General features: G+C 38.8%; 1 protein-coding gene across 5 annotated transcripts in view; it reads left to right on the forward strand.

Annotated features, from left to right (window-relative positions):
* Positions 1-26,700, forward strand: part of MYOM2 (myomesin 2) — an 85,472-nt gene that overhangs the window by 29,704 nt on the left and 29,068 nt on the right. For 2 of the 5 annotated variants that reach the window (XM_054820651.1, XM_054820655.1), the window contains exons 11-20: positions 972-1,113; positions 2,731-2,930; positions 4,093-4,146; positions 6,759-6,886; positions 10,408-10,591; positions 13,828-14,002; positions 15,390-15,511; positions 16,294-16,314; positions 17,663-17,850; positions 20,373-20,499. In XM_054820651.1, coding sequence (XP_054676626.1) covers positions 972-1,113; positions 2,731-2,930; positions 4,093-4,146; positions 6,759-6,886; positions 10,408-10,591; positions 13,828-14,002; positions 15,390-15,511; positions 16,294-16,314; positions 17,663-17,850; positions 20,373-20,499 — 1,341 coding nt within the window. Of the gene's footprint in view, positions 1-971; positions 1,114-2,730; positions 2,931-4,092; positions 4,147-6,758; positions 6,887-10,407; positions 10,592-13,827; positions 14,003-15,389; positions 15,512-16,293; positions 16,315-17,662; positions 17,855-20,372; positions 20,500-26,700 lie in introns of all 5 variants that reach the window. The other 3 variants (XM_054820650.1, XM_054820653.1, XM_054820652.1) reach the window with 3 other exon arrangements.

Below are 26,700 nucleotides of genomic sequence, written 5' to 3' on the forward strand. Positions count from 1 at the left end.
CATTTGCATGCACAACTCTCCATGAAGTGAGAATGAGCTTCCACATGCACCTGTGAGCAGAACTTAGTTTTCACTTTTTTATTTTGTCATTGAAAGATGAAAATCTCTCTGTCTGAGCAGTTCTTTCACTCTTTTAAGTACATCCCTGATGGTGGCAAGCTGGAGCAGCCCCACTGAAGCCGTTTTATTGTCCATTTTATACGATGTCTGATCCTTTTGTATGCAGAGGACCCTGGACTTGAGCTATGTCCTCTGGAGTCTCTAATGTCCTCTGTTGTCCTTCCCCTTGCCTTTTTTCATGTAGACTGTGATCTGATACTGAGCACCAGTAACCTCACAACTGATTGTGATTAGACTCTATAAATTTAGACTCTATACAGGATGTTTTTGTGTTTTAGAAACTTTTTTTTTTTTTTGAAGGGAGAGAACTTTACCTGTTACTGTTACCAGACTTCATTAAGAGTTGTGGGTCCACATCAGTCAACATCTCTCAAAATGAAGCCACAGAAGGGTATCTTAATGGTGGAACACTGATTACTTAAGCCTGTTGGTATTGTAAGACTTTAACTAAAAAGCAGACTTAAAAATGTACCAGGAGTTTGCAAATCTTTTCTTTCTTAAGAGATTTATTTGCCTCTGCTACATGTTCTTCACTGAGTACCTTGGTCTGATCAGTAACTCACTGAGCTACAGCTTTCAATGGGAAAGAGCATCAGAAACACATGGGATAGTTAGGCTTTTAATTCTTGTGAAAAGTAATGGGTGTTTGATGTCCTCAAAAAGATACCTGAACATTTTTATCTATAGGGAGATGTAGACATTATGGGCCTGATTCATTAGTGCAGTGAAATCTTTGGGTTCCCATTCATATAAACAAATAGCACAGTGAACTGGAAATCTTCCCTTTTGTCTTTGTGGCAGATTTTGGAGGAGTCAGGGTCAAAATTGATTTATTTTTACTTGTGGTCCAGATGCTGATGCATTGATCGCGGGAGCACCAGGGGCACCGATGGATGTTAAATGCCATGATGCTAACAGAGACTATGTTATTGTTACCTGGAAACCACCAAACACAACCAGTGAGAGCCCAGTCATTGGATATTTTGTTGACAAGTATGTAAACATTGGGATTTATTTAATTTTGTTTGTTGCCAAAAACATGTATGTACTGAAGCAAAAAACCCCAAACCATTATATTCTTCAATAAGCTGGTTCTTTAGATATATTTTTACAGACCCCGGGCACTGGAACTCAGTTGCCTACTGTATTAAATTACTAGATTGTTCACTGGCAAACTTTTAGCCCAGATGATCTAGTACCTTCCCAGGCAATTCTGGGCACAGTCTGGGAGTTAGCAAGGGCCAGGGGCCATTCCCAGTAATCATTTTCAGGCAGCCACACTTTATCAGACACTAAAAATGTTCAATACTATGGCTGTGGCCAAATCAGAGAATGAGCCCTGGCAATATTTAATTTATAGAAGCCAGAATCCACAGGCATCTTGAATTAGATTTAGTCTTTTTAATCTGTATACTGCAAAAGCTGAAATCTAGGAATTATTACATTATCTTTTTATTTCTGCGTTAACTGTGGTACACCAGGAGCTCAAGGCAGGGGCTCCCAGGAGCTGGTAGTTTGAATCAGAATGGCAGTCCTCTCTCCTCCAGTCCGCTTTGCAGTTTCCTGGGGTTTCAGCTCAGTGCCGGCAGCCCCGGATCAGGGGATCCAAGCACTATTTTGCATGTCTCTTCCACTGACGTGCATGCTTGCCCCTTGTAGCAGAGCAGAACGTCTGATCCTTAGTGTCTGAAACTGTCAGTCAGCAAAAACATTACTGAAATGATTTTGTAATGTATACTGCTCTACACTTAAAAGCAACATTTGCAGCTCATTGCTATTTCTACCCTGTAATTTGGTCTAGTTCAGATACAACTGTCTGGGAATTGCTGGAAAATGTTGGCTTATGAGTAGCAGTCAGTATGAGGAAATTAACTTAAGCCCTGGGGACTCTACCATTTATATCCAATTTGTGCAGTGCATAGATCATGAGAGTATTATTTCACCTATTTTGTATATAATCTAGTCAGCTGTGCCTTTTGACATTTTGCTTGGATTACTGCAGCACCAAGGAGTCCTTGATCATAAACCTATTTTTCCTGGTACTGTCAGGGCAAAAGGCAGTCTTCTCCACAAAAGTTTATAGTAGTAGGACACAAAACAGATGTGTACACACAAAGGAGCCAGTATGACGACATCACTCTGCTTCTTGATGACTCCTACAGTCTGTGGCCCCAACCATTGTTGGAGGGAAAAGCACAAAGATGCTTGCCTAAAAATATGGCAAGAAAGAGATGGAAAAGATTAGGTGAATGTTGCAATTTCAGCATGTTCTGTGGAGATGCGTATTAAAAATAAAAGTGAATAACTTGTTCTTTAGATGACAAGGAAGAGAACCAAATGGAAGAGAAGCAGAGAGAGTTGAAAAGGCCAAAAACCATGCAAGAAAAATGACCTTTGCAATTGCATTATGAATAAATATGAGCAAGGTGGGAATTGGTTGCCTGATCAGAGGAAAGAATGTATAAATTGTGTGACTTTCATTAATGAGGTGTATGGTTCAATTCCTCAATTTAGTGAGGATGACTTCTGTGATTCTGACTTAGTGTGTGTAGGATGGTGTAAATTTTTTGTGGGATGATACTGATAAATGCTGTCTTCTGCTGCTCCAAGATGTGAAGTAGGTTTGGAAAACTGGGTCCAGTGCAATGATGCTCCTGTAAAAATCTGCAAGTATCCTGTGACTGGTCTTTACGAGGGACGATCTTACATATTCCGTGTGAGAGCTGTGAACAGTGCTGGCATTAGCAGGCCTTCTCGAGTCTCTGAACCAGTTGCAGCTCTTGACCCCGTTGACCTGGAGAGAACACAAAGTAAGTTATGCAAGACTGAAACAGATGTTGAATATTTTTTTTTTAAATTTATTTTAAGATTCTGTTTGCTTAGTGCACCTAAGGAACAGAGTTTATTTCTTCCTTTGACTGAATAGCTCACTAATTTCAAGGTGGGGGATGTAGTTGGAATGGCAAGGTCCATACAGGCAATTTGGCAGGACCTGGGGACTCCATCTCAATTATGGCTGGTTTTGATTAGCTTTATATATAGACACTCATTATCACAAGGAGCAATGTTTTGAAAAGAGATTATATGCCCTGGAAGCTTGTATCATTTGCACTGGGAGATGGACACTCAGATACATTTGCTGGTAGTAACTTTTGAAAAGGGTATTGAATATGTCTGATTTAGTTAAAGAAAAAATAGAAATTGTCATATGAATTAACTGGCGCACAGACTGTTGTATTCATCCACATCTCTTTTTCTCAGTGAAGTGCCAGCACTGGCACAAAGTCCCTGTGCTACAGGTTGGGAGGTCTGTGATATTGAGACTTTTCTGGCAGACGGAAAAGTCAATCTAATGAACAAACTCTTTCTGAAAACTGGTCTTGTGCTCAAGGCCACTGCAGACTGCAAAGGAGCCTTACGAGAGCTCCTCCATGAACAGAGTAAGCTGGCTTGCTCTGGGGAGTACTTTTATTGATTTAGCCTTGTCTTAAACCCCTGCGCAGATTCCGTATATCGTGTACTTGCACACCTTCTGTTTCGTGTGCCCCTTTTACTCAGAGGGGAATTAAACTCATTATGAAGACTGCAGAGCACTGCCCCAGCGTTGCTTGTAAAATCTGAGTTGAATATGCTGTGTTTCCATTAGCTTTATGATTAATTCCTATAACAAAAGTCCAATTCGTGATACAATTGTTTATTAATCTGCCACAGAATTGAATCCATCTACTGTGACTATGATTCGTGCCTTTTAGCACATCTTTAAATAGTACTGTCTTATCATGCTCTGTTTTCCTATGGAAGTGAATGGGCTGGTGTATGACTTTGAGTGGACTCCATCTGGGGAAAGATTTAATAACAGGGTTATAGAAATAGAGGTATACGGGCTTTTGAACAGGCGATGAACAAGAATTTGCAAAATTTGTAAATATATTAAACTGGATCAAGAATCTAATTGAATATTTTGATTAACAGCTATTCATGTGGATGAAGGGCGAAAGATTGTGATCAGTAAGGATGACCTTGAAGGTAAGTAGCGTTTCTATGATTTCAGTCCATCTGTTTATATTCCAGGAATTTAGCATTATAATTAGAAATATAGCTTGAAAAGAAATCCACCTAGTGAGCAAACTCTTTATAATAATAAATAAAGACAGATATTCTGGCTTGCAGGGCTGAGAGAACACAAGTAAAAGGTGAGGTCTAAAAGGACAGAGAACATCACACTCTCAACAGCTCTACTTTCATTATGTGCTGACAGCATCTCCTCACCTTTTTGCTTTGGCTAGTGCTAAGCTGAGTTTAAATAGCTGAACGCTGCATTTGATTGCCCACATTTCCCTTCTTCCAGTCCTTCTGGGAGCTAAATACAGCTTTTTTGGACTGAATTTGATGATCAGAGCAAGTTATTTCCATTTTCATAAAATGCAATCCATCCCAATTCTTTAATTAGTATATCTATCTGAATAGAGAGGTTGTTCTTAATGTTAAGGTTATACACTAAATATTGTTTTTCCTCAGGAGAACTGAAGAGATCACTGCCAACTTTTGATACAAAGCCTGAATTTTTTCTGATTTTTGTTTTTTGCATATGTGGTGATTTTTTTTAGCCTTGGATAATGATCTTTTCACTTAAACTGTCAAAAATGTTAACTATAATGGCTCAGTAGTAAAAAAAAAAAAGTCTGTCTACTCTCTTCCACAAAGGTTATAAAACTGTAAGTCCAATAATAACATACTAAAAGAGAAACCACCTGAGAGCAGGTGTAGTTTGAAGGAGAATCAGACGTTAAATGGTTTTCCCAGTGTATGAGCAGGACAGATGATGTTTCTCTGTTTTTTACAATGGTACCCTAAATGAATTGATATGGGTATTATAGGATCAGAATTGCATCACAGGATTATAATACATTTGTCTTGTGTGGCTTCACAGAACGTACTCCTGCTCTCAGGATTGCCTGAGAATGATCAGAAGCATTAAATGGCCACTCTAGCATAGGCATGAATAATGATATTTGGATTTCTGTTACACGAATGTGCGTATTTAATAAAGGAGTATGAATATCCAAATATCATTGTTTATATAGATCATTACTTCAATCCGCAGGATTGGAGACCACTTCTGAAAAAGTGATCTCATAGATCACAAATGGATCAAAAAAGATCACTTTGCATTCTGAGAGAGCAGGCTGTACCATCATATTATATCACTACAAATGTTTTCAGCTTTGGGGTTTTCAAGGATGTAAGAAAACATATTGAGATTTAGTTATGTGAAAACAATTGGAAACCTTTTGACTTTATGCATTATGCTGTGAAGGATTATTGTCATTTTCTTGACTCTATGTCAGCAATTTTGTCTTAAACTCAGCTTATTCATGTGCTTTTCTTAAAGAAAAAGTGTATTTGTAGGGAATCAAATATAGAAAGCACTGAGAGAAAATAAATCTTCTTTGAATGTGTCAGTTTGCTTTAAAAAAGTCTGGTTTCGATTGGGAAAAGTGTAAGATAACATAACTTCAGTGTACATTTTGAGCCTGGTTGGTTCTACAGATGTTTATAAACTGTTAAAACATCACTTCCATGATTTACAGTTTATTATTGAAACATTTTTCTCTTTTTTAATGTCAAATCCTAAGCATTTAGAGGATATATGCTCCTTGCTAGCCTGAGAAGTCACAAAATAAACCTTAAAAGAACAAAATTTTTTGCTTTCTCTCTTGCAAGCCATAAAAATAAAATATTTGTAGGTATCTGCTGAGTTGCACTTTCTGACCTATTACCGAGAGGAAATTTCTTCAGGGCTGTGTAGCTGTACCTGAAGTGGTCCATCATAGGCCCAAGCCCCTGCTATCCAGTGCTGTTTTACACCATTGTAATTCCTCGGGTAGCGAAACCGGCTGCTTCTCACTGCAGCGGGGGAGCGTGGCCACAAAGGGCCACGTTGAACTCCTCCAGCCTGGCCCAGGGTATGCAGGTCCTGCCTCTCGTTCCTGGTAACCCTCCAGGGTGAGCGGGGAGAGGGGTTTCAGGCCACTCCAACTGACGGTGTCACCAGAGGGCTGGTGACATAATTTTATGTCTGTGATCCCCAGTTTTTAGAAGTGTTTTAGACTGTACAAATAGTAATACCATCATGTTACAGGACACATTGCTAATAGGTTCTGCTTCCTTTCCTCTTTTCTGCTTTGTTTTAAGCTGCTTTTCTCCTTACTGTACGTGCCTTCCAGATATCTTCTTCTAGTCTAATTTCTCGTAGTGACTCTTTAGACTTTGGTCTTTGATCACGAATATCTCTTGTTTGCATATAGTGAGTAGGTTTTTTTTCCAAGGCATTCTGCCCAGCAGATAGAAGTAATTCAAATGTGATCAAAGAAAAAAAAAAGTGTGACAAATGCACAGGTTTTCAGGGGGCATATTTAACTTTTACTGAAAAAGTAAATAACTAGCTCTTAATACTGATGCTTTGTTGCTCAAAATTTAATTGAAGAGAGCAAGTGAACGGCACAGATGATATCATAGCCCCTAATAGCTGAGCATAGCACTGCAGGGTGGGAGTTCAAGAAGATGAGCTGTAGCATGAGTGCTGACCCAGGGGTTAATCTGCTGTTTGACACTTGCTACATTTATTACTCTTCCAGGCGATATTCAGATTCCAGGCCCTCCCACCAATGTACATGCTTCAGAAATCAGCAAAACATATGTTGTAATCAGCTGGGATCCACCTGTTCCCCGTGGCAAGGAGCCACTGACGTATTTCATTGAGAAGGTACTGTACTATACAGTGGCATTTGGCTGTCAGGCATTTCATTGCTGTGTGCGATTACATTCAACTCATTTTTAGAGCTGCGGAATGGACAGTAAAACTAACACTTTCTGAGATCTCACAGGATTTGGAAATGCGGTGTTAGAGAAACATGCACAATCAAATGTCTTATTACAGGATTTAATGAGCATTGAAATTCAAGGTCTGGGGAAAAGGATACCCCTGTGCTATTTGCTTACTGCTGTCTAAAATGTGAACAAACTACGTGTATAAGGTAGAAGTTTAATGGAAATGAAACATCTTAAGATTTCACAGTCCTACAGACAAGACTGGAAGTTTGCAGTCTGACCGTACTAAAGGGAAGCTTCTGGTAGTCCTGTGATAGAGCAAGGAATAAACTGTGACTCATAATTTGATCCTCACTTTCCTTTTTGCAGGCTTACGGCACCCTTTGCCATACTCTGACACTTCCAATTTATTCCCTGTAAAGTCAACAGAGAGGCAGATGTCTGTCTCAGGTTGGCTGCTCCCTGGTAGTCTTCGTGGCTGCCGCCTTCTTCCCTTTGACTTGACAGGGGACTTCCGTGGTCACAGTAGAGGAGGCTTGTTCTTCTCCCATCTAGGCTACTAAAATGTGGATACATCTGTCTGGGAGCCAGGTCTCTAAATTAAGTATGTTGGATTACAGCCAGAGGTCATCATCTTTCGTTCTTGCTACAGAGTTTCCCCATTACTTCAGTAGGTAAATTTGGCCTCATACCTGACCTCTAAAACTCTTACATGCCAAGCTATACTTAGTTTTTATGAATTATGCCACTAGCATATGCCCCCTCTTAACGATCCACCAGCGCTAAAACTGTCCATAAAGCTGCCATACATTCAATTTGCATCTTGAATATTTGATAGCCCTTATCATGCTTTTTTTTTCCCTTTTCACATCTGTTCAGCACATCCTCCAACGTTCATTTCCCAGCCAATCATTCTGTTCACATCACTTCTCTTTTTGCAGCCCCCATCTTGTCTTTTCCTTCGCAGTCACATCAAAATCTCCACTTCAAAAGCCCTTTACAGCCCACCTCTACACCCTTCATCATCCATTACCTGCTGGATGTTGAAACAATAGGTGTAAAGTGAAGTCTAGTCACTAGTTAAATTTTCCAGCCAGCCCATCCATAGTTTCTCCCACTCTGCCTTTCATGTTCAAGAAAAGTAATGAAATTTTCCATGGAAATAAGTATCTAGTTTTCTTTCTATGCAATACAATATCATATCTTCCTTGTAATTATCCCCAGTTGTATACATCTGCTCTTATCAATACAGTTCAAGCATGCTGACTTAAGGATTTTGAACCATCTAGGCATGAAAATACCTAATTTTTTCCAGAATATGCAGAAATAGCCCAGGTAAAAAGCTCAGATGTAGATTTCCATTGAATGGACACCTACACTTGGGTAGTTGAATTTCATTCTAAGTATGAATTGGAAAATACATGCATCTGCATGTTTTACAGAAATAGATTTATATAGCTCCAGAAACAGTGTAGAGCAATGACAATGATGAACAAACAAGTCTTAATTAAATGCCAAACTTACTGAAGGAAAGTGAGAATGAGGACTAAAAGGCTATTATTAGCAAAAAAAAGTTCATGATACTAATTAATACTTGAATCTAAAATCCTTTTGCATATAAATAACTTATATATATGAATAGCCCAGTCAGTTCATAGGTGAATGTTTGTTTTTTGCTTTCCACCACCATCTGTTAGTTTAGAAAAGCACAATTTCTAATTAATTTATTTCAAATAAAGAAGTCTCAGTCTTGAAGAATAAAAACAAATTTTTAAAGGCTTCAAGAAACACAAAATAGAAGTGAGTCCAGCTCTGGGGGCCCCAGTACAGGAGAGACATGGAGCTGTTGGAGAGAGTCCAGAGGAGGGCCACAAAGCTGATCAGAGGGCTGGAGCACCTCTCCTATGAGGACAGGCTGAGAGAGTTGGGGTTGTTCAGCCTGGAGAAGAGAAGGCTCTGGGGAGATCTAATTGCGGCCTTCCAGTACCTGAAGGGGCCTACAGGAAAGATGGTGAGGGACTGTTTACAAGGGCATGTAGTGACAGGACAAGGGGTAAAGGGTTCAAGCTGAAGGAGGGTCGATTTAGATTAGATGTTAGGAAGAAATTCTTTACTGTGAGGGTGGTGAGGCACTGGAACAGGTTGCCCAGAGAGGTTGCGGATGCCCCATCCCTGGAAGTGTTGAAGGCCAGGCTGGATGAGGCTTTGGGCAACCTGGTCTAGTGGAGGGTGTCCCTGCTCATGGCAGGGGGGTTGGAACTAGATGATCTTTAAGGTCTTTTCCAACCCAAACCATTCTGTGTGATTCTGTGTGTGAGTTTATGCTGCACAGCAATGTTCCCTTAAAAACATATAAATCAAATCACACTACAAAATAAAATGTGATGTTGATTCTTTCCTCTGTGCAAATGAAATGTAACAATTAATGTTTTCCATGTCAGAAAGTTAAATATATGTCAAAATACTGTTTATTTCATCTTTTCCATATGTTTGTTATGAAGAGAATGGATGTTTTATTTCTTCTTTTCTGAGAACACTAGGTGGGTTCAGTATCTGTGAAAAAGATTTTGATATGTAGGCTTCAGCTGTTTACGTTTTTATTATTTATCTATAGTTGGCCTCATTATATACAGGGTAGTTTCTAAGCACCCATGAAACACTGTTCCTCCTCTAGGAAGTTCACAGTCTATCAGGTCTTGTTCACAGGCTCTCTGTTCCAAAATTTTATAAACAGTTAATTTGTATGCACCTTTCTGTGCATGAAGCAAATTTTATTTAAGCTGTTTACTGGTCACTTGGATTTTACTAAAATTGCTGAAAGACTCTATGACTAATTTTTGTTTTGGGTCAACAGTTAGGGCAACCTAATGGACAGCAGACTTCTCTGAGTGGTGGTTTGCTGGCTTTCTTCCATGTGCAGTTGTGATGATGATTAGCTCAGTTGCTGCATTGAGAATATTCAAAAGTAATTATTTCATTTGATGAATGCTTTTAGGGACATGACCTTACTCAACAGAATACATAAAGATATAGCAATGAGTAAAGTAACATCCCCCTCCCTACCTTTCTGCAGAATTTGGATTAGGACTTGCTTGCTTTATACCAAACCTTTGGGTATTCAACTGAGTTTTGCAGGACATGAGATTAATTCTTTTGGGACCAATCACAGCTGACAGTCATGGCCCTAACTGAAGGCTAGCTGTATGTACAAGTGTGCATATATTGAAGTCTAGACAGGCAGGGAGACGGTGAGATATTCAGACCTTTTTGTAGAGTAATGGGATGCATGAGCCATGAGAATTTGCATATGTTAAAGCGAGGCATTTGAGAATGATCCTTCTCCTTTAGCTCTTAAATAAATTCATGACAGGATGCAATACAGCAATATGTTCATTTTTTGACAGTTCAGAGAAGTGATTCACAGTTTTTGGTTGTGGTGGTTGTTTTTTTTTTTAGTCCATGGTTGGCAGTGGAAGCTGGCAAAGAGTCAATGCACAGGTTGCAGTAAAATCTCCTCGCTATGCAGTGTTTGACCTTGCAGAAGGAAAATCATATGTTTTCCGAGTCTTGTCAGCAAACAAGCATGGCATCAGTGATCCATCTGAAATCACAGAACCTATTCAACCACAAGATACCATTGGTAAGGCATTAATTGTAAGACATTAATATTAAATATAATTGATGTTTTTAAAAAAATGAAATAATCAACTCTCATTTAGAATTAGATTAGGATAATTACAATAATAGTAATTGAATCGATTGGTGTTCAATACTGTGAAAGATTTAAAAAAGACCAAGATGCTACATTTTAGAAACATTCCAACATTTTCCTAATGATCACAAGTCTCCTTGCTGAGACCAATAATTATTAAAAAGTTAAACTAATTTTAGTTATTCATTCTTCAGCGTGCTCTATTAATGTGACTTGTCAAAAAATAGGTTAATCGCTAACTTAGATAATTATATTGTCTGGCTCAGGTAATTATATACTACCTAATTCCCTACAGTTTCAGCTAGATAAGGTAGCCTTTTGTTTCTTTCTTAGTATTCTAAGTTGCAAATTGCTGCTGGTACAGAATGCTGGTGGCATGCAGATGAGTAGATTTCAGGGATAGGGGAAGATACATCTGCATATTCAGTGGTAACTTTCCAAATGAAAATGAAGTGTTTATCTTCGGGCCACATTCAAAAACACAAGTGAAAATTTAGGGAGTGGTTATTCATCTTGTTGCTCAAATATTTTGTTTGCTCTTGCAGTTTTGCAGAGGTCACATGTAACAGCCCCATGTATTGACAACTGTCACCTTAACAGCACATATCTTACTAGTACACTTGCTAGAAATATATGAAATATTTACAGTATCTGATATACCATAGTTCACTAAATGTTGATAGATATAGCCTTCTTAATGTTTACCATAATTTTAGAAAATATAATCCATCACCTTTAGCTTGATCTGTAACTATACATGATGAAATAAAAACATCTTTTGCTTTTATGTATTCTTGATTTGATGTCTCATTAATGCATATAAATTATTTAAACCATTCAAGAGTCCCCAAGGTAGGGAAGAAAAATACCATATTTATTTCACTTAGTACAGAAAACAGGCTATCCCTTAGGGGTTAATGCAAGACATTCTGAATAAATCATAGCTATAGCTGAAAGGAGAAAGCAAAGGATGCTATTTTAAAGAGAAACTGCAGGAGTATTTTCAGAAGTGGAGTTTACCACCTGAGCTAAAATATACCAGACACACATGGTTCCTTTTGGTTGCCTGCACATAGCGCCATTTGACATTCCTGAGGGTAGCTAAGACAACTTCATGGGGCTGGCAAACATTACACAGGAATGATGGGTAGCTTTCTCTCTTGAGAAGAAACTAGAAGATTGGATGGGGTATCCTAGGCCATGCAAAATGACACTTAATATTATGTAATTGAATTGAGTGGTAAAAGAGTATTCGGTTTGCGATTAACATCTAAATTTAGTTGTTTCCATGTAGGCATCTACAGGACCTCTAGATGTCTTTGCTCTCACTGTGGCAATTGGAGCCTGGAGGATAAGTTGGCTGATGTTGCCATAAGTTGCCCCATGGCACTTAGCTATGGAGTGTCTACACTGGGGTGAAATGAATAATTTTCAGGACTCTACCAACCACATATCTGAGGGTTGGTTTAATTGGCCAAACAGACATATAGTAGCTATTGAAATGCCTTCAGTTTGCCATTTCAGAGAGTTGTAGGTATTCGGTATGTCCTGAGTCATATTTGCCAGCTCCATGAAGAAGTCTCAGATGCTCTAAAATGGCACTAAATGAATTTGTTTGAGTAACTGAATTCTTGTAGACACTTACAAATAAACTCCTAAGTGTAGGTACCTTTACCTCAAACTGAACCCATTTGATCTTACAGACTTACTACATAAAGTACAGTACTGTGTATTATTTTTTAATTTGAGATTGAAAGACTAAATGAAAAAAATGCTGCCTTACTTTTGTTTCATGCTGCTTTTAGTCATCTGATATATATCAGTCTGAGGAAATTAAATTACCTTCAATAGGCAAGTGCTGGATGCCTCTCTTAAACTATCATGAAAGGCTGAGGCACTGCCTCAGTTCCTTATGTTATGAAAGCTCAGATAGGTATTTTATAGTGTACAGATAGTGTGTTGGCCCTTACTAACTAAGATTTCTTTTCTATTTAGATGTTGATATTTCTGTCTCTATTTATGCATATTCAGGGTGTGTAGATCAATATAAACCAACAGTGAACTTTCATTGTATGTGAAGTTAACTGTGTATTGTGCTACACTGGCAGAACTGTAGTTCATATTGAAAGAAGCTTTATCTGCTTCTGCTTGGTGCTGCCAAGGTTGATCCTGGAATACTAGTTCCAGTTCTGGCTCCCTTACTTTAGAGGGATGGATGTAGAGAAACTGGAGAGGTCAACTGGATGGCAACCAAGATGACCAGGGGCCTAGAGGCTGTGACCTATGAAGAGAAGTGGAGGTAGCTAGGCTTGTTTAGTCTGGTGACTTATAAAGATGATGGTGCCAAACTGTTCACAAATTGTAGTTTAGAACACATTACTCTCAGTGAAAAAGGTGCAATAGTGCAATGCTGGAATAGGTTGTGCCGGGAAGCTGTGAAATCTCCACTGTCAGAAGTTTTCAAGACCTGGACAAACCTGTGACTGACAATCCATCTTAGTGTGGGTGACAATCTGACTCTCAGTGACAGGTTGGACTGAATGATCCCCAGAGATCCTTTCCAATCACCATTTATATGCTTCTGTGAAATCCATCTTGCTAAGTTTAGCTAAACAGCAGCTAAACATATGCTTAAAGTGGTCCTGAAAAGCTGGCCTTTTCTGAATTGGGGTTGTCATTAGTTGACCAGAAGGTAGCATTTCTTAACTCTTATATTATACCTTTACAGTTTATGTACATTTCTTACTGATGCAGTAGTGCTACAGGGGCTATACATAAGCCTCTTATTTGAGAGAGAATGCTTGAAAGAGAACATTTTCATATCTGTATGCTTTTATCCATACTGATATTTGAAAGAATGTTCTCCTATAACTCACTCAGAAAACTTACATAAAATCAGACAGATAGGGAGCCTCATAGCTTAGAGTAAGTTTACTCTAAGTAAACAAATAGAGAAATAAAAATATTTATACACACACATATAGAAGTATCCAGGCAAGTGAAACAAACGTACCAAAATATATATCATACAGCAATATTAACACAGTAAAAGAAGTCATAGCGGTAGTGATTAAATACAATAAAAGCATACAGTGTTGCATCTACCTCACCATACTTTTATTTTTATGTATTTTATAATAGTACATGTTTTCTCTCTTTCTTAGTTGTCCCATCTGCACCTGGTCGGGTAGTGGCCACAAGGAATACAAAAACATCAGTTGTAGTTCAATGGGATAAACCAAAACACGAAGAGGACTTGTACGGTTACTACATTGACTATTCTGTGGTGGGATCAAATCGCTGGGAACCTAGTAACCATAAACCTATTAAATATAACAGGTATTGCCAATACTTGGGGGGGTTAGAAAACTGTAAGGATAGTTCTAAGCCAATTTCCATGCTAAGCAACAGCGTTATCATGGAAGATGAATGTTGAATGAATATGACGAAGAACAGTCTTCAGACTGTCAGAGCTAAGCTTTTCTGATTGCAGGGCAGACTTTTTCCCTCCGCCCTTCCCCCGCCCCGCCCAAAGAGAAGCATCTTTTGTCTGTTCCATGACTTTGTGTTATAAAAGCAGGTTCTAGAGACATGATTCTGTATGTCTTGAACATGAGTAAACATAAAATAAATGCCTTTCCTAAAATCTGAATTATGTTTTGGGGTAAACAGACCTGATGTACATGAGGAAGAGTATGAGAAGGAGTGGGAACTCAAAAGCTTTCCATTGTGTTTCCTCCTGGAGCTCATAGTCCATGGACATCAGAGAAAAAGGGCAGGCCATGTCTGCTATAAACATGGTGGGGAAAGCGCTTCCGCTGCTGACACTGCTGTGCAGGAAATCCAGATGTCCCATCCCAGAAACCTCAGGGCTCCCTCATTTACTACAGCTGTGGGTGAAGGACAGTAGCCCCTGTTTCTAGTTCCCTCGTCATTACGCTAGCCCTATCTATTTCTGATGCTTTCTTACTCCCTCCTGAAAATATCACACTTCATTATGTGATTCTTCAAGTAATTTCCTTTGTGCCAATCATGCTTACGTTTATTGGAATCGCTCACCAAATGCAAAGTTTAGATGTGTAATTTATATTTTCTTATGGGTATATAACAAGCACATCATGTTGTTTAGTGTATTTTGTCAGTTATTAATTAATTTTGACTGACTTTGTATTCTGCTGAATCCTTTGATCATGTAGTCAACGAATATGATCAAAGAAAAAGTAGAAACTAATTCTTGGTCAAAGGGATTGGGACAGCACAAAAATAAGAAAAACATTTCATTTGTTCATATATGAACATATCCTACAATAGGATGGTTCTGACTATACTATCTGCTGCAATAATTACTTAGAACCTCAGATCAAAACAGAAAGCTATTTTTAATAGTGACTACAAAAATACAGTCAAAAATATAGTCTCTTCCCAGAATAAATTAGAATTTAGCAAGCCAAAGTTTAGAGGGAATATATTGTAGTTTATCTGACTCTACCTGGTAGATCAGCACTAGCAATTTAATGAGTACTGTGACTTTTGTTCCAGTGTCCCATCCAATTATATTGTACTAAATCACAATCATTGTATTACAGTTTCCCTCTTGGAAATATTTTCCTTTGTGAAGCACTCATGAAGTTGAACTTTCTTATTCTTGCCAAGATTTCATGTTACAGCACAGAATGGTTCCTATAAAATATATACTAATACTTGATGCTATTTTTTTTTAACCCAGGTTTGTTGTTCATGGTTTGGAAACTGGAGAGCAGTACGTCTTCCGTGTGAAAGCTGTGAATGCTATAGGATTCAGTGAAAACTCACAGGAGTCGGAGGCTGTAACAGTACAGGCAGCCCTCAGTAAGTAGGATTCTGTGCAACTCAGCTTCTTGTTTCTTGAATGAATTATATATTTTCAGCAGTCAACTCCTTTTGTCTCATTTGCTATAACAGTACATTTTGCAGCCATCAAGTACATCCCCTTAGTGGTGTTTATGGTTCTAGAGAAAAGACATTGTTAAAAAAAAAAAAAAAGTTATTCATAATGCCTGTTAGAAATATTGGGTCAGATTCACTATAATGGCCAGACTGCCTTCTGCTCCTCAGCTGTAACAAAACACCTGTAAATCTTAAGTTAGACAAGTAGCTTCTGGGTGATTTGGAGTTGTGCAAATCAGTTTAGCACAGAATCTGCTCCATTTGGAAGAGTTTCAGGAAACTTTATTACTGTGTGGCTGGACCAAACAGAAAATTCCCTTTGTCTGCTCCAGGATGGAGCACAGTCTACCTCCTCTGGTACCCTGCAAGCAAAATTTCAGTTTAAAAGCAATCCATTGTGCAATCTTCAGTAGGAATGATACATGCTGGGTGGAGGGCTGGATAATTATTTAGAACAAAAAGTACACCGATTTGGGCTACTATGGTCCAATTGCAATTTCTGCACAGTTTCAGCTTCATACTGAAAAATTTAAAATAGAACATCTTTTTCCCACCTGAATGGCCTCCACTGCCTGGAGAATGACGACCAACAGGCAGACTTGTCAGAAATATTCCTCTAAAAGATTTATAATTCAGAATGGCTATTAGAAGATAAATTTCAATGAGATGTAACTGACGAACTGACTCTATTTGGTTTTTTTTAGGACGAAGTGTGTCTCATATGGGTAGGTGGTGCACAAACACTGTCACATCTATTATCCCTATGTCGTAAATGCACTTGCACCTTTGTCACTGTGTGTTTTGAAGATGAGGGTTGCATGGGTATATCACCAAGCACAGAGCACATGGATCTTACACACACTTATGGGATGTGGATGGCTTTTATCCATTTCAGTAGCCTTAACAGGAATTTATCAGGACTATTTATATTACATTAACATGGACAGAATCTTTTTGCAGTATTATATTAAGGGCATTTATGGGAGCTTGCTATGGTCGTTCTTATTTACCAAGAAATGGTAATAATTGCAAAGGCCATGTTTAATGGCCTCTGAGTACAACACCACATTTGGAAAAAAGAACCAAAGGCCATTCCTACTGATCACTGTCTGTTTTCATGCTGATCACTAGTACAGCTACGAGATCGGGGACTGTATTAAGGGCCTCTGCTAACATTCTCTTCCGAATGACGTAAGTCACATTCTCTCAAGTTATACTGGCAATTCAACTGAAAATAGCAGATGAGCTCTAGGGGCAGGAGCTTAGCCTGTACTGACTGCAGGACAACAGGGTCAAGAAAGGGGTATCTTTGGGCAAACTTTCATGCACAGATGGCAAATACAAAACAATGCTTGCCAGAAAGGGTGTTTGCTCATTGTAGGGGTGTAAAAAGGTCAGGAAAACAGTTTTCTTAATCTGTAGGAAGATGCCTGGGTGACATTTCTGCTTCTGCTACAGATGGGAATAAACTCATGAAGGAAATGTCTTTCCTGCCTCAACATAGGTTAAGGTAGTGAAAGTCTAAGTATTCCATACAGGAGAGAAAGCACTCTCAGTCTGAAGTAGGTATATAATATGGGGATAGGAGGGGAAAACCAGGAAGGCCATAAATTAGACAGTCATATGACTTCATTTAATTCAAGTTCATAGCCCCTTTTTTTTCTTTTTCTTTCCTCTTTAATTGGGTGATTCTTAGTGTATTCCAAAAGTACTCGAGCAGCTTATTTGGTTCTTAGCAGGAAAAGATCTTTTGATCCATTTCAATCTTCTAGCATAATATTTGGTCTGGAGACACTTTTGCTGGCATTACCATTTCCATACCAAAGATCATCTATTCCTTCTTGCTATCTCCTCAGAGGGCAGCACATCAGGCAGATGTTTCAAAAGCTTCCACGTTCATGCATGGAGATAAAATTAATGTTGATTAGCAGCTTTACAACTACTTTGTTACCGATATGTGGCTGATAGAAGTGCTCTGCAGAAAACAAAAGCAATACAAAAACCACTAAACAACTTCTGCACTGCAGTGTTTTAGACTCTGTCCTAACTCTCAGGATGTTTATTTCCTTATAGCTTGTCCATCATATCCTCATGGTATCACCCTTCTGAACTGTGATGGTCATTCAATGACCCTTGGCTGGAAAGCACCAAAGTACAGTGGAGGTTCACCAATCCTTGGTTACTATATGGATAAACGGGAAGCGAACCATCAAAACTGGCATGAAGTCAATTCTTCCCTTATTACCCGGACGATTTATACGGTTGGTACTTTTTAATTATTATCTTTCTGGAGTTGATTTGTACTATTTCTTTGCTTTTGGCAGAGTTCTACTTTCTTGCAGAGAAATTCTTTAAATACTTACTACAGCAAAACCAGGCCCTTCCATTGTGTATTTTGGAGTGCAACAAGCCTAAAAACTGAGATAGAGAATCAGTGCCATCCCCTGCTATGAAATTCTAAGACCATTAAGGCCATTCAGATGAGGAAACTTTTGAAGAAAAAGTTGTGAAGCACATTTTTCACAAAGAACAAGATGAGCTATAAAATGCTTCATAAACTATATTCATTAATGAGCACTATATGTATCACCACTGTAATAAGATGCAGAGAAAGGATGGAAGCATTTAGCAGGACAGATGACCGTGCTGTCTGTAGAACTGGAGACTTGTAAATGAAATGGAGATGGGCTGAGAACAAATGTAACTGTCCCTGTTCTTACTCTCAAAATCTGCCTTCAGCTGGAAAGGGAAGTATATTAATAAACCTAGCATTATGCCTCATCGCCTCCTTTCCAGAGTACCAGAGCGATGATTTTAGTTTTGAAATAAATTACTTCTGGTTGCACTTACAATATATTCAATGTTTCTTAAAAGAGAAAAATTTTGATGTGACCTTCCATGAGGAAAGGTTAGGAAGATAGGATATAGCAAGTAATTGATCAATCTGACACTTGTTAAATTAACTTAAACAACCAGATTTTATTCCCAAATAGTTCTTAAAATTATTTCTGCAAGTCAGCAACTTTTCCATAAACCTCAGGGCAGAAGTAAGTCTTTAGCAGGTATTTGACACTAAAGTAGAAAATAATGCTGCAGATGAGCTCAGGAAGAGTGTTTCATGCACAGAAGGCAGCCAGCACTACTTAAGTTAATGTATGCTTGTGAGTGAGTTTATAACTGGCATCTCTGACATAGCAGATGGAGCATGGATGTTGAGAAATAAAAAAGGGCGGGTAGGATAGGCATGAAAGGGCAGTACTAGAGCAATGCTTTCCAGATATTTTCATTGTTTTCATGCATTTGTAAACAAATGAGCAATGTAAATTAAGGGAAATCATTCAGAGTTTAATTAATTGGATATTTAAGTCTCAGTCCTGCCAATAACTGTATTTATGCCTCAAGGTGCATCTTCATACATTAGCTTGAATGACTGGAATCTGAAATACTGATGGGAAATAAAAGCAAGACAGCTTTTAGTAGCTCAGAATATTTTATGACATACTGCAAGCAGAGAAGCCCCTGAGATATACCGTACAGCACCGGGAGCACTAAAGGTTTAACCCTCTCTGATTAAATGATTCTATGAGAACTCCACAAATATTCTTTCCCTTAATAACATGGGATTTCAAAAGCATTTTTACAGGCTGAGGTGTTACTCTCTCTTGTGAATCACACGATATAGCTCTCCATCTTCATGTTATCCCATCTAAATTGTATTAGTACCTGAGTTCCTAGCTTATGTTGATTGCTTTGGTCTTGTATTTGATGCTACCCTATCATATGTTTGTTACCATTAAAAAAAAATCACACTAAAATCCTTTTTTATCTCACATTTTCCCAGAGAATATAGTTATAGTTTATTTATTCATGAAATTCTAAAACTGTTCAGTATCTCCACTAGAAGTACTAACCTCAGCTGCCTCTTTCTCTTGAGACATATGATTAAATACAACTGTGGGAAAATTATTCAGAGGACTGAGGTGTAGAAGACTTGTTTATGGTATTTAGGTGATCTGGAAGAGGAAAGATGGAAGAGGGCTGCTGCCAAGAAGCTCATACCTTATAGCTTGTCTACCTTGACCTCAAAATCTGACATGGTCATGTGGTGATGGACTCATTAGAGAAGTCAGGGTTCATTTACCATGGACATTTGCAGAGGTTTAGCACGGATTCTGGTCATCCCATTTCCAGTGCTTACTTCCTCACTTTGTAATGGTAGGTAATATTAAGAGAAAGATGCATACAACCCAGAAAATTACTGAGAGAATCTTTCCCAGAGTTATATCAGCACACTGTGGAACTAATTGGATTGGCTTTTCTTGTAGCTTCGTGTTGTTTTCCTTTCTTCCCTGGTCAGTGCACTATGACCTTTTTAGACCAAAACACCATTAGAACTCTTGCTTAAGTGAATGGCTTATGAATAGCCATTCATAAGCAATGCAAGAAGGTATCTCATGTTAGAACACTCACTCATAAGTATCTGCTAGTGGTCATTCATTGACTGGGCTCCCTGGACCTTTGCTCTAACCTTTTACAGCCTCTCATGCCAATATCTGGAGTGCTGTTATTCCTAGGATGACGTGGATGAAACATGGAAGTACAATGTAGATCTCTGCAGTGTTTAAGAGTAAAATCTTCAAATTAGATCCTTCCAGTAGTCCAGCACAGCAGTAAGGCCTGATAATTAATTAACCAATGCCAGAATGTTTATTTTCAAATATTTAATTTATTAAAAGAGTATAAATAATGGCTTTTGATATATTGAATTATTTTCTAAAAAAAGGTAGAGGATTTGACAGAAGATGCCTTCTATGAATTCAAAGTTGCTGCTGCAAATCTGGTTGGAATAGGTCAACCTTCAGATCCCAGTGAGCATTTTAAGTGTAAAGCCTGGACTATGCCAGAACCTGGTAAGTCTATTAGTTCCTCATGAATTTCAATTCAGTATTAACTCCTTCAAACAAAGCCCGTGTAATGTTCCAGCCAAACTTGGCTGGATGTCTTTTGGTTAATTTCTGCCATATTACCTGTTGAGATTGCCATTGCTTCCGAGATCTCCCCTTAAAAGCTACCTCCACATTCCCACTGATGATATTGAATGTCCTGGAAGTGGGTGACCTTAGCTTGCTGAGTGTCTCCTTCTTTCACTGCTCACATCAGGTCAGAACAGAAAGTATTCAGCTTTTACTGTTTTTATCTCTATGAGCTCTTCACCCCCAGCCCTACAATCTCCACTTCACACTCACCACCTGTGCAATATACAGGCATCTCGGCACCATAATTGCAGACTATTAAGAATATTCCTGGAGTTTCATACTCCAAAACTGTGTTTTTTGGTCATAAATAAAACACAGCAGAGGTCTGTTTCTTGACGCAGAGGCAAGTAGCACAGTATAGCTCACACTTTATAGCTAAATCTCCCAGTCTCAACTAGTATGCCCTTATTCATGTATTTCCCCTAGATGGTACTTAGGTGTTACCTGAGAGATTATTATTAGCCAGGTGTTAGAAGAAATGCGCTAACAAACACACAGTAGGAAGTACTGCATGCTAGTATTCAAACCTGTGTTTAGGTTATCTGTAGTTTAGTAGTGTAGATGTAGCTGAAGATGTTAATTGTAATGATAAGTCTGTAAAAAATGTTAAGTAAGAAGTATTGTGAATTCAGAACCCTCTGCAAAAGAAAGTTAAACTTTATTCTATCTCATGTGAGCACATAAATTTGTGCCTAGATGTTAGACGTCTTGGGAACTGGTTCCCCTCACTAATGCTCAAGTTCTGTAAATAACCTATGAAACGGTTTTTGAAGGCCCATCTGCTTTTTTTAAAACACTCTTGTTCATATCGAGCAACACTTTTGCTGAAGCTGTTTCTGATGTCTGGTACTGATTTGCCTAAACAAAGGGTGTCACAGTATAGTCCATAATGAAAACATAGGCACCTACCACTTTAATATATTTCTACCTTCTTTTCTCCAAAATGCTGTAAAATACTGCTGTGTTGTTAAATCAAATTCTATTTATGACATTGGGATTTGGAATGCAATTAAGGATCCATTCTAATACTTGCTTATGTCATCAGGAGCTGTCTGACACCTACACACATCTGTTTCATGCCTAAATGTTCACACAGTTATTTTCTCAGTAAAGAAAAAAAAAAATAAATTAAATCTGGTTTTGTAGAACTGTTGGAACTTTTAGGGATTTCAAAAAGACATAATTAGCATAGGAAGGCAAGAAACTTTCAGTTTTCTTTTCTATGTTATACATAAAAAGTAATTCTTGCCTGGAACATGAATCATTTCAGTAAGATCATGGAATCATTTAATAGGAAAGACTCTCAAATGTAATCTAATGTAATCAAATGTAATCTAATTCAACCCACATCCAGGATCAGCTATATCTAGCTTGTTGACAGAGGCTTGTCTAATCCATCCTTAAAGACTTCTACCCATGAAAAAGTCCAGGTTCTTTGGACAGGATCTACTAATCTTACTCTGCTTACAGTTTAAAAGTTTTTCTAATATTCCTGAATCTTTTTTCCTGCAATTTAAGTCTGTTTGCTTCTTGTTCTGTCCACCATGAAGAACAGATTATTCTTTTCCTCTTTGCAACAGCTTTTCGATGTGTTTAAAGACTTTACCAGACCCCTAGCTTTTCCCTTAAGTTGACAAAACCCAGTTCACGCAACCTTTCCCCATAGGCCATGTATTTCCTATCTCTTAATAAACATTTTTTTTTTGCTATTCTTTGAACTTTTTCTAGTTGCTTCATGTCTTTTTTGAATGGCAACACATAAACTGGAGACATTATTTCAAATAAAGTTTTTTCAATGCTTAGCAGAGAAATGGTAGCTCCACACCTTCTACCATTATTTGCCTGCTTACAGATCCCCTTCTATTTGTCTTTAAAAAAAAATCAAAAACTACACTGTTATGCTAAGTTCCAGGTTTACTTCATTTTAATGCCCTGATTCTTTCCTGCAAAACTGCTTGTCAGAGAGTTGTTCTCCATGCTTTCTAGCTAAATTATTCTGAGTTCATAAATCTTACCTTCTAGATTTAATGACGACAAAGCCGCCAATAACAAAGTGTTTAATCTTATCTTAATCTTTGACCTTATGTCCCTTTATTTAATTGCATTTTCTTATCATTTTGTAATATTTAGTATAAATGTATCATCAGTGGAACAATTATTTTCCTTTAAGAAAGGATTTGTGATTTATACTCTCTACAGTGTTTTCAAAAAGTCAGTGAAATTGCCTAGTGTGTAAACAAGTGAAGATTATCCTTCATTTTAAATGACATATAAAGAAATAAAATAAAAGGCACTTTCAGGAAATGAAGAGAGTGAAATTTCCATTTTCATTATGAACAATTGGACCTTTCTACTCCTTGGCTGATTACATTGTTCTCATTATGAAACTAGTTGAACAGAGAGTATTGCATTCTTCCTGCTTAAAAAAATCACCACAAACAAAAAAATGGCCTCATTCTCTCCAGATCGCCAAACCTGTTAAAATATTTCACAAGCCTTTTTTAGAATAAGTTTTTAAACAATGGCTTAGCAATAATGAAAAGAAATAATAGAGATTTAAGACTGGGAGAAAGAGGCTGACCCTCTTCCCTGACTTACTAAAGATACTAAAGACTAATGTAATGTGACCGCAATATACTCACAGTGTCAATGAAATATTTTTCCACCTTTTGATATGGAAGGGAGGTTTCCTCAGAAAGGTCAAAACCCCTTGCAGGGTTTCCAGCATGAGTGATGGATTCCTTGCCCAGAGCCCATAATTATTTAATCCTTCTGCAGAACTCTAGTCTTAGGTATCTCTGTGACCCTCTGTGAGTTAGCAATGATAGCTAATGAATTATTTTACATGACTTTTTAAAAAAATGAAACATCTGTGGTCTCAGAATCCTCAGAACATACTTCATTACACATTTTCTTCTACTGTCTAGATTTCTAGAAGGTGCATCTGCCAGTGGAATTTTAATTATCTGTGGATATATAGACATTTAGGTTGGGATTTTTAAAGAGCCCTGAGAGAAGGCTTTAGGCTCCTTGAAAACTGCAGAAATCTAGTATTTCATACAACCATTGAATGGTTTGGATTGGAAGGGACCTCAAGGATCATCTGGTCAACCTTTCTTGGCAAAATCTCCATCTAGACAAAAGCACTGCCTAGACAAGATGGCCCAGCACCCCATCCAGCCAAATCTTAAAAGTGTCCAATGTTGGGGAATCCACCACTTCCCTGGGGAGATTATTCCAATGGCTGATTGTTCTCATTGTGAAAAATTTTCCTCTAGAGTCCAATTGGAATCTCCCCAGGAGTAACTTGCACCCACTACCCCTTGTCTTTTCCACATGACTCCTTATAAAAAGGGAGTTTCCATCTTCTTTGTAGCCACCCTTTAAGTACTGGAATATGGTGATGAGGACACTCCTAAGCCTTCTTTTCTCAAGGCTGAATGAACCCAGTTCTTGCAGGCTTTCCTCATATGGCAGGCTTCCCAGTCCTTTGATCATCCTGGTGACCCTTCTCTGGACCCTCTCCACCCTGTCCACATCTTTTTTGTATGGTGGGGACCAAAACTGAACACAGTATTCCAGGTGTGGCCTGACAAGCACTGAGTAGAATGGGAAAATGACTTCTTTAACTCTGCTGGTGATGCCCTTGTTGATGCAGCCCAGCATCCTGTTGGCTTTCTTTGCTGCTGTAGCACACTGTTCACTCATATTAAGCTTGTTGTCCACCAGGACCTCCAGGTCCCTCTCCACAGAGCTGCTCTCCAGCCAGGTGGACCCCAGTCTGTGCTTCACTCCTGGATTATGTTTTCCCAGGTGCAAGACCTTACCCTTGTCCTTGTTGAACTTCATAAGGTTCTTGTTAACCCACTCTTCAGTCTGTCTAAGTCTTCCTGCAGGGTGTCTCTCCTCCGAAGTGTCTACTTCCCCACTCAGTTTGGTATCATCTTCAAACTTCATTAGGGGGCACTTGATCCCATCATCCAGATCACTTATGAAGATATTAAATAGCGTTGGGCCCAATATCAATCCCTGGGGGACCTCACTTGTCATAGATTGCCAGTTTGAAAAAGAACTATTTACCACCACCCTCTGGGTGCAGCCTGTCAGCCAGGTCCCCACCCACTGCACAGATCAGTGTCTTTAGGAGGAGGCTATGGGGAACTGTACTGAAAGCCTTGGAGAAATCCAGGTAGACAATGTCCACTGCTCACCCCACATTAACTGACCACGTTACTTTGTTGTAGAAGGCAGTTGGGTTTGTCAAGCATGATTTGCCCCTGGTGAATCCATGCTGGCTTTTCCCAATCGTGTGCTTCATTTCACTTGTGACAGCCCCCAGGAAGATTTGTTCCATAACTTTCTCAGGGACTGAAGTAAGACTAATGGGCCTATAATTTTCTGGATCCTCCTTTAAGCCCTTCTTGTAGATGGGAGTGGCAGTAGCCTTCTTCCAGTCTTATGGGACATTCCCCAATCTCCATGACTTCTCAAAGATTATGGAGAATGGCCTCACAACAATGTCAGCCGGCTCTGTTAACACTCTTAGATGGATATTGTTGTGGACCATCGATGTGTAAGGGTCAAGCTTCTTTAATAGTTCACATACCAACTCTTCCTTCACTGATGACTGGCCTGTGTTTGCAACAACCTGGATTTTTGTTCCCAAGACCTGGGGCCCAACAGTGCTGGTAAAGACAAAGATGAAGAAAGTGTTGAGAACCTCTGCCTTTTCAGCATTGTTGGTGACTAATTCACCTCTCCTGTTTAACAGTGGGCCAATATTATCCTTCTGCTTCTGCTTGTTGTTTACATATCTGAAAAACACTTTCTTGTAGTTTTTGACATCTCTGGCCAATTTCATTTCAAACCGAGCTTTTGCTTTTCTAACTGCATCTCTGCATGCCCTGGCAATGCCCTTATAGTTTTCCATCTCTGATAGGCTTCCCTTTTGGTTTTGAGCAGACTCAGAAGCTTGCAGTTAAGCCAAGGGGGTCTCTTGCTCTGCCTACTTCCCTTACCTTTAAAGTGGATGAACTGTTTTTGTGCTTCCAGGAAAGCATTCTTGAATAACTCCCAGCACTCGCTAGCTCCTTTATCCTCCATGGAAGCTTCCCACGGAATCCCTCCCAATGAACTCTGAAAGAGCTGAAGTCTGCTCTGTCACTACATGCCCTTGTAAACAGTCCCTCTCCAGCTTTCTTGTAGGCCCCTTTAGGTACTGGAAGGCCGCTATAAGATCTCCCTGGAGCCTTCTTTTCTCCAGGCTGAACAACCCCAACTCTCAGCCTGTCTTCATAGGAGAGGTGCTCCAGCCCTCTGATCAGCTTTGTGGCCCTCCTCTGGACTTGGTCCAACAGCTCCATGTCTTTCTTGTACTGGGGCTCCCAGAGCTGGACGCAGTACTGCAGGTGGGGTCTCACGAGAGTAGAGTAGAGGGGGAGAATCACCTTCCTTGACCTGCTGGTCACATTTATCCTCACAAGGTCTGCAACAGGTACTTATATAAGTTTCTTTCCTGAAATGTGCTTATCCACTATGGAGAAACACTTTTTTTACTGTTTTTTTGCTGTATACTTGCTGAATATCATCCTGTACAAATTTCATGTTCATTCATCACTGGTTAACATCACGTAAGCTAGAATGGCAATCAGATTTATTTTAAAGGTTTTTCTACTCTATTTTAAATGGTGAGATGTGTTGTAGGGAAAAAAAAATATTTTGAATTAGGCCAAACTGACAACACTGAGAAAATCCCTGTCTCAGGTACTTTCAGGTTTCCTTACTCTAAATTTAAAGCACAAGAAGCACCTTCCAGCTACATTATTTGGCCCAATAGCAGTATTCTGTCACAGGTGTTTTCACTATGGTAGAATATTGATATGATTATGCCTTTATAGTCTACTGGTATAAATAAGTATCAAGAGTATAGTAAAAAAATAAATACTACAAGTTAAACTGAATGGCACCAGAACAGTTACGTGAAGCAGAAGGAAAGTATAGTAGGGAGAACATAACCTGATAGCTACAAAGGTATGAACTCTCACTTATTCATAAAGAATCAGGATGTTTTTGACA

The sequence above is a fragment of the Grus americana genome, chromosome 3 (assembly GCF_028858705.1).
Source record: "Grus americana isolate bGruAme1 chromosome 3, bGruAme1.mat, whole genome shotgun sequence".
In the NCBI taxonomy this organism is placed as follows: domain Eukaryota; kingdom Metazoa; phylum Chordata; class Aves; order Gruiformes; family Gruidae; genus Grus; species Grus americana.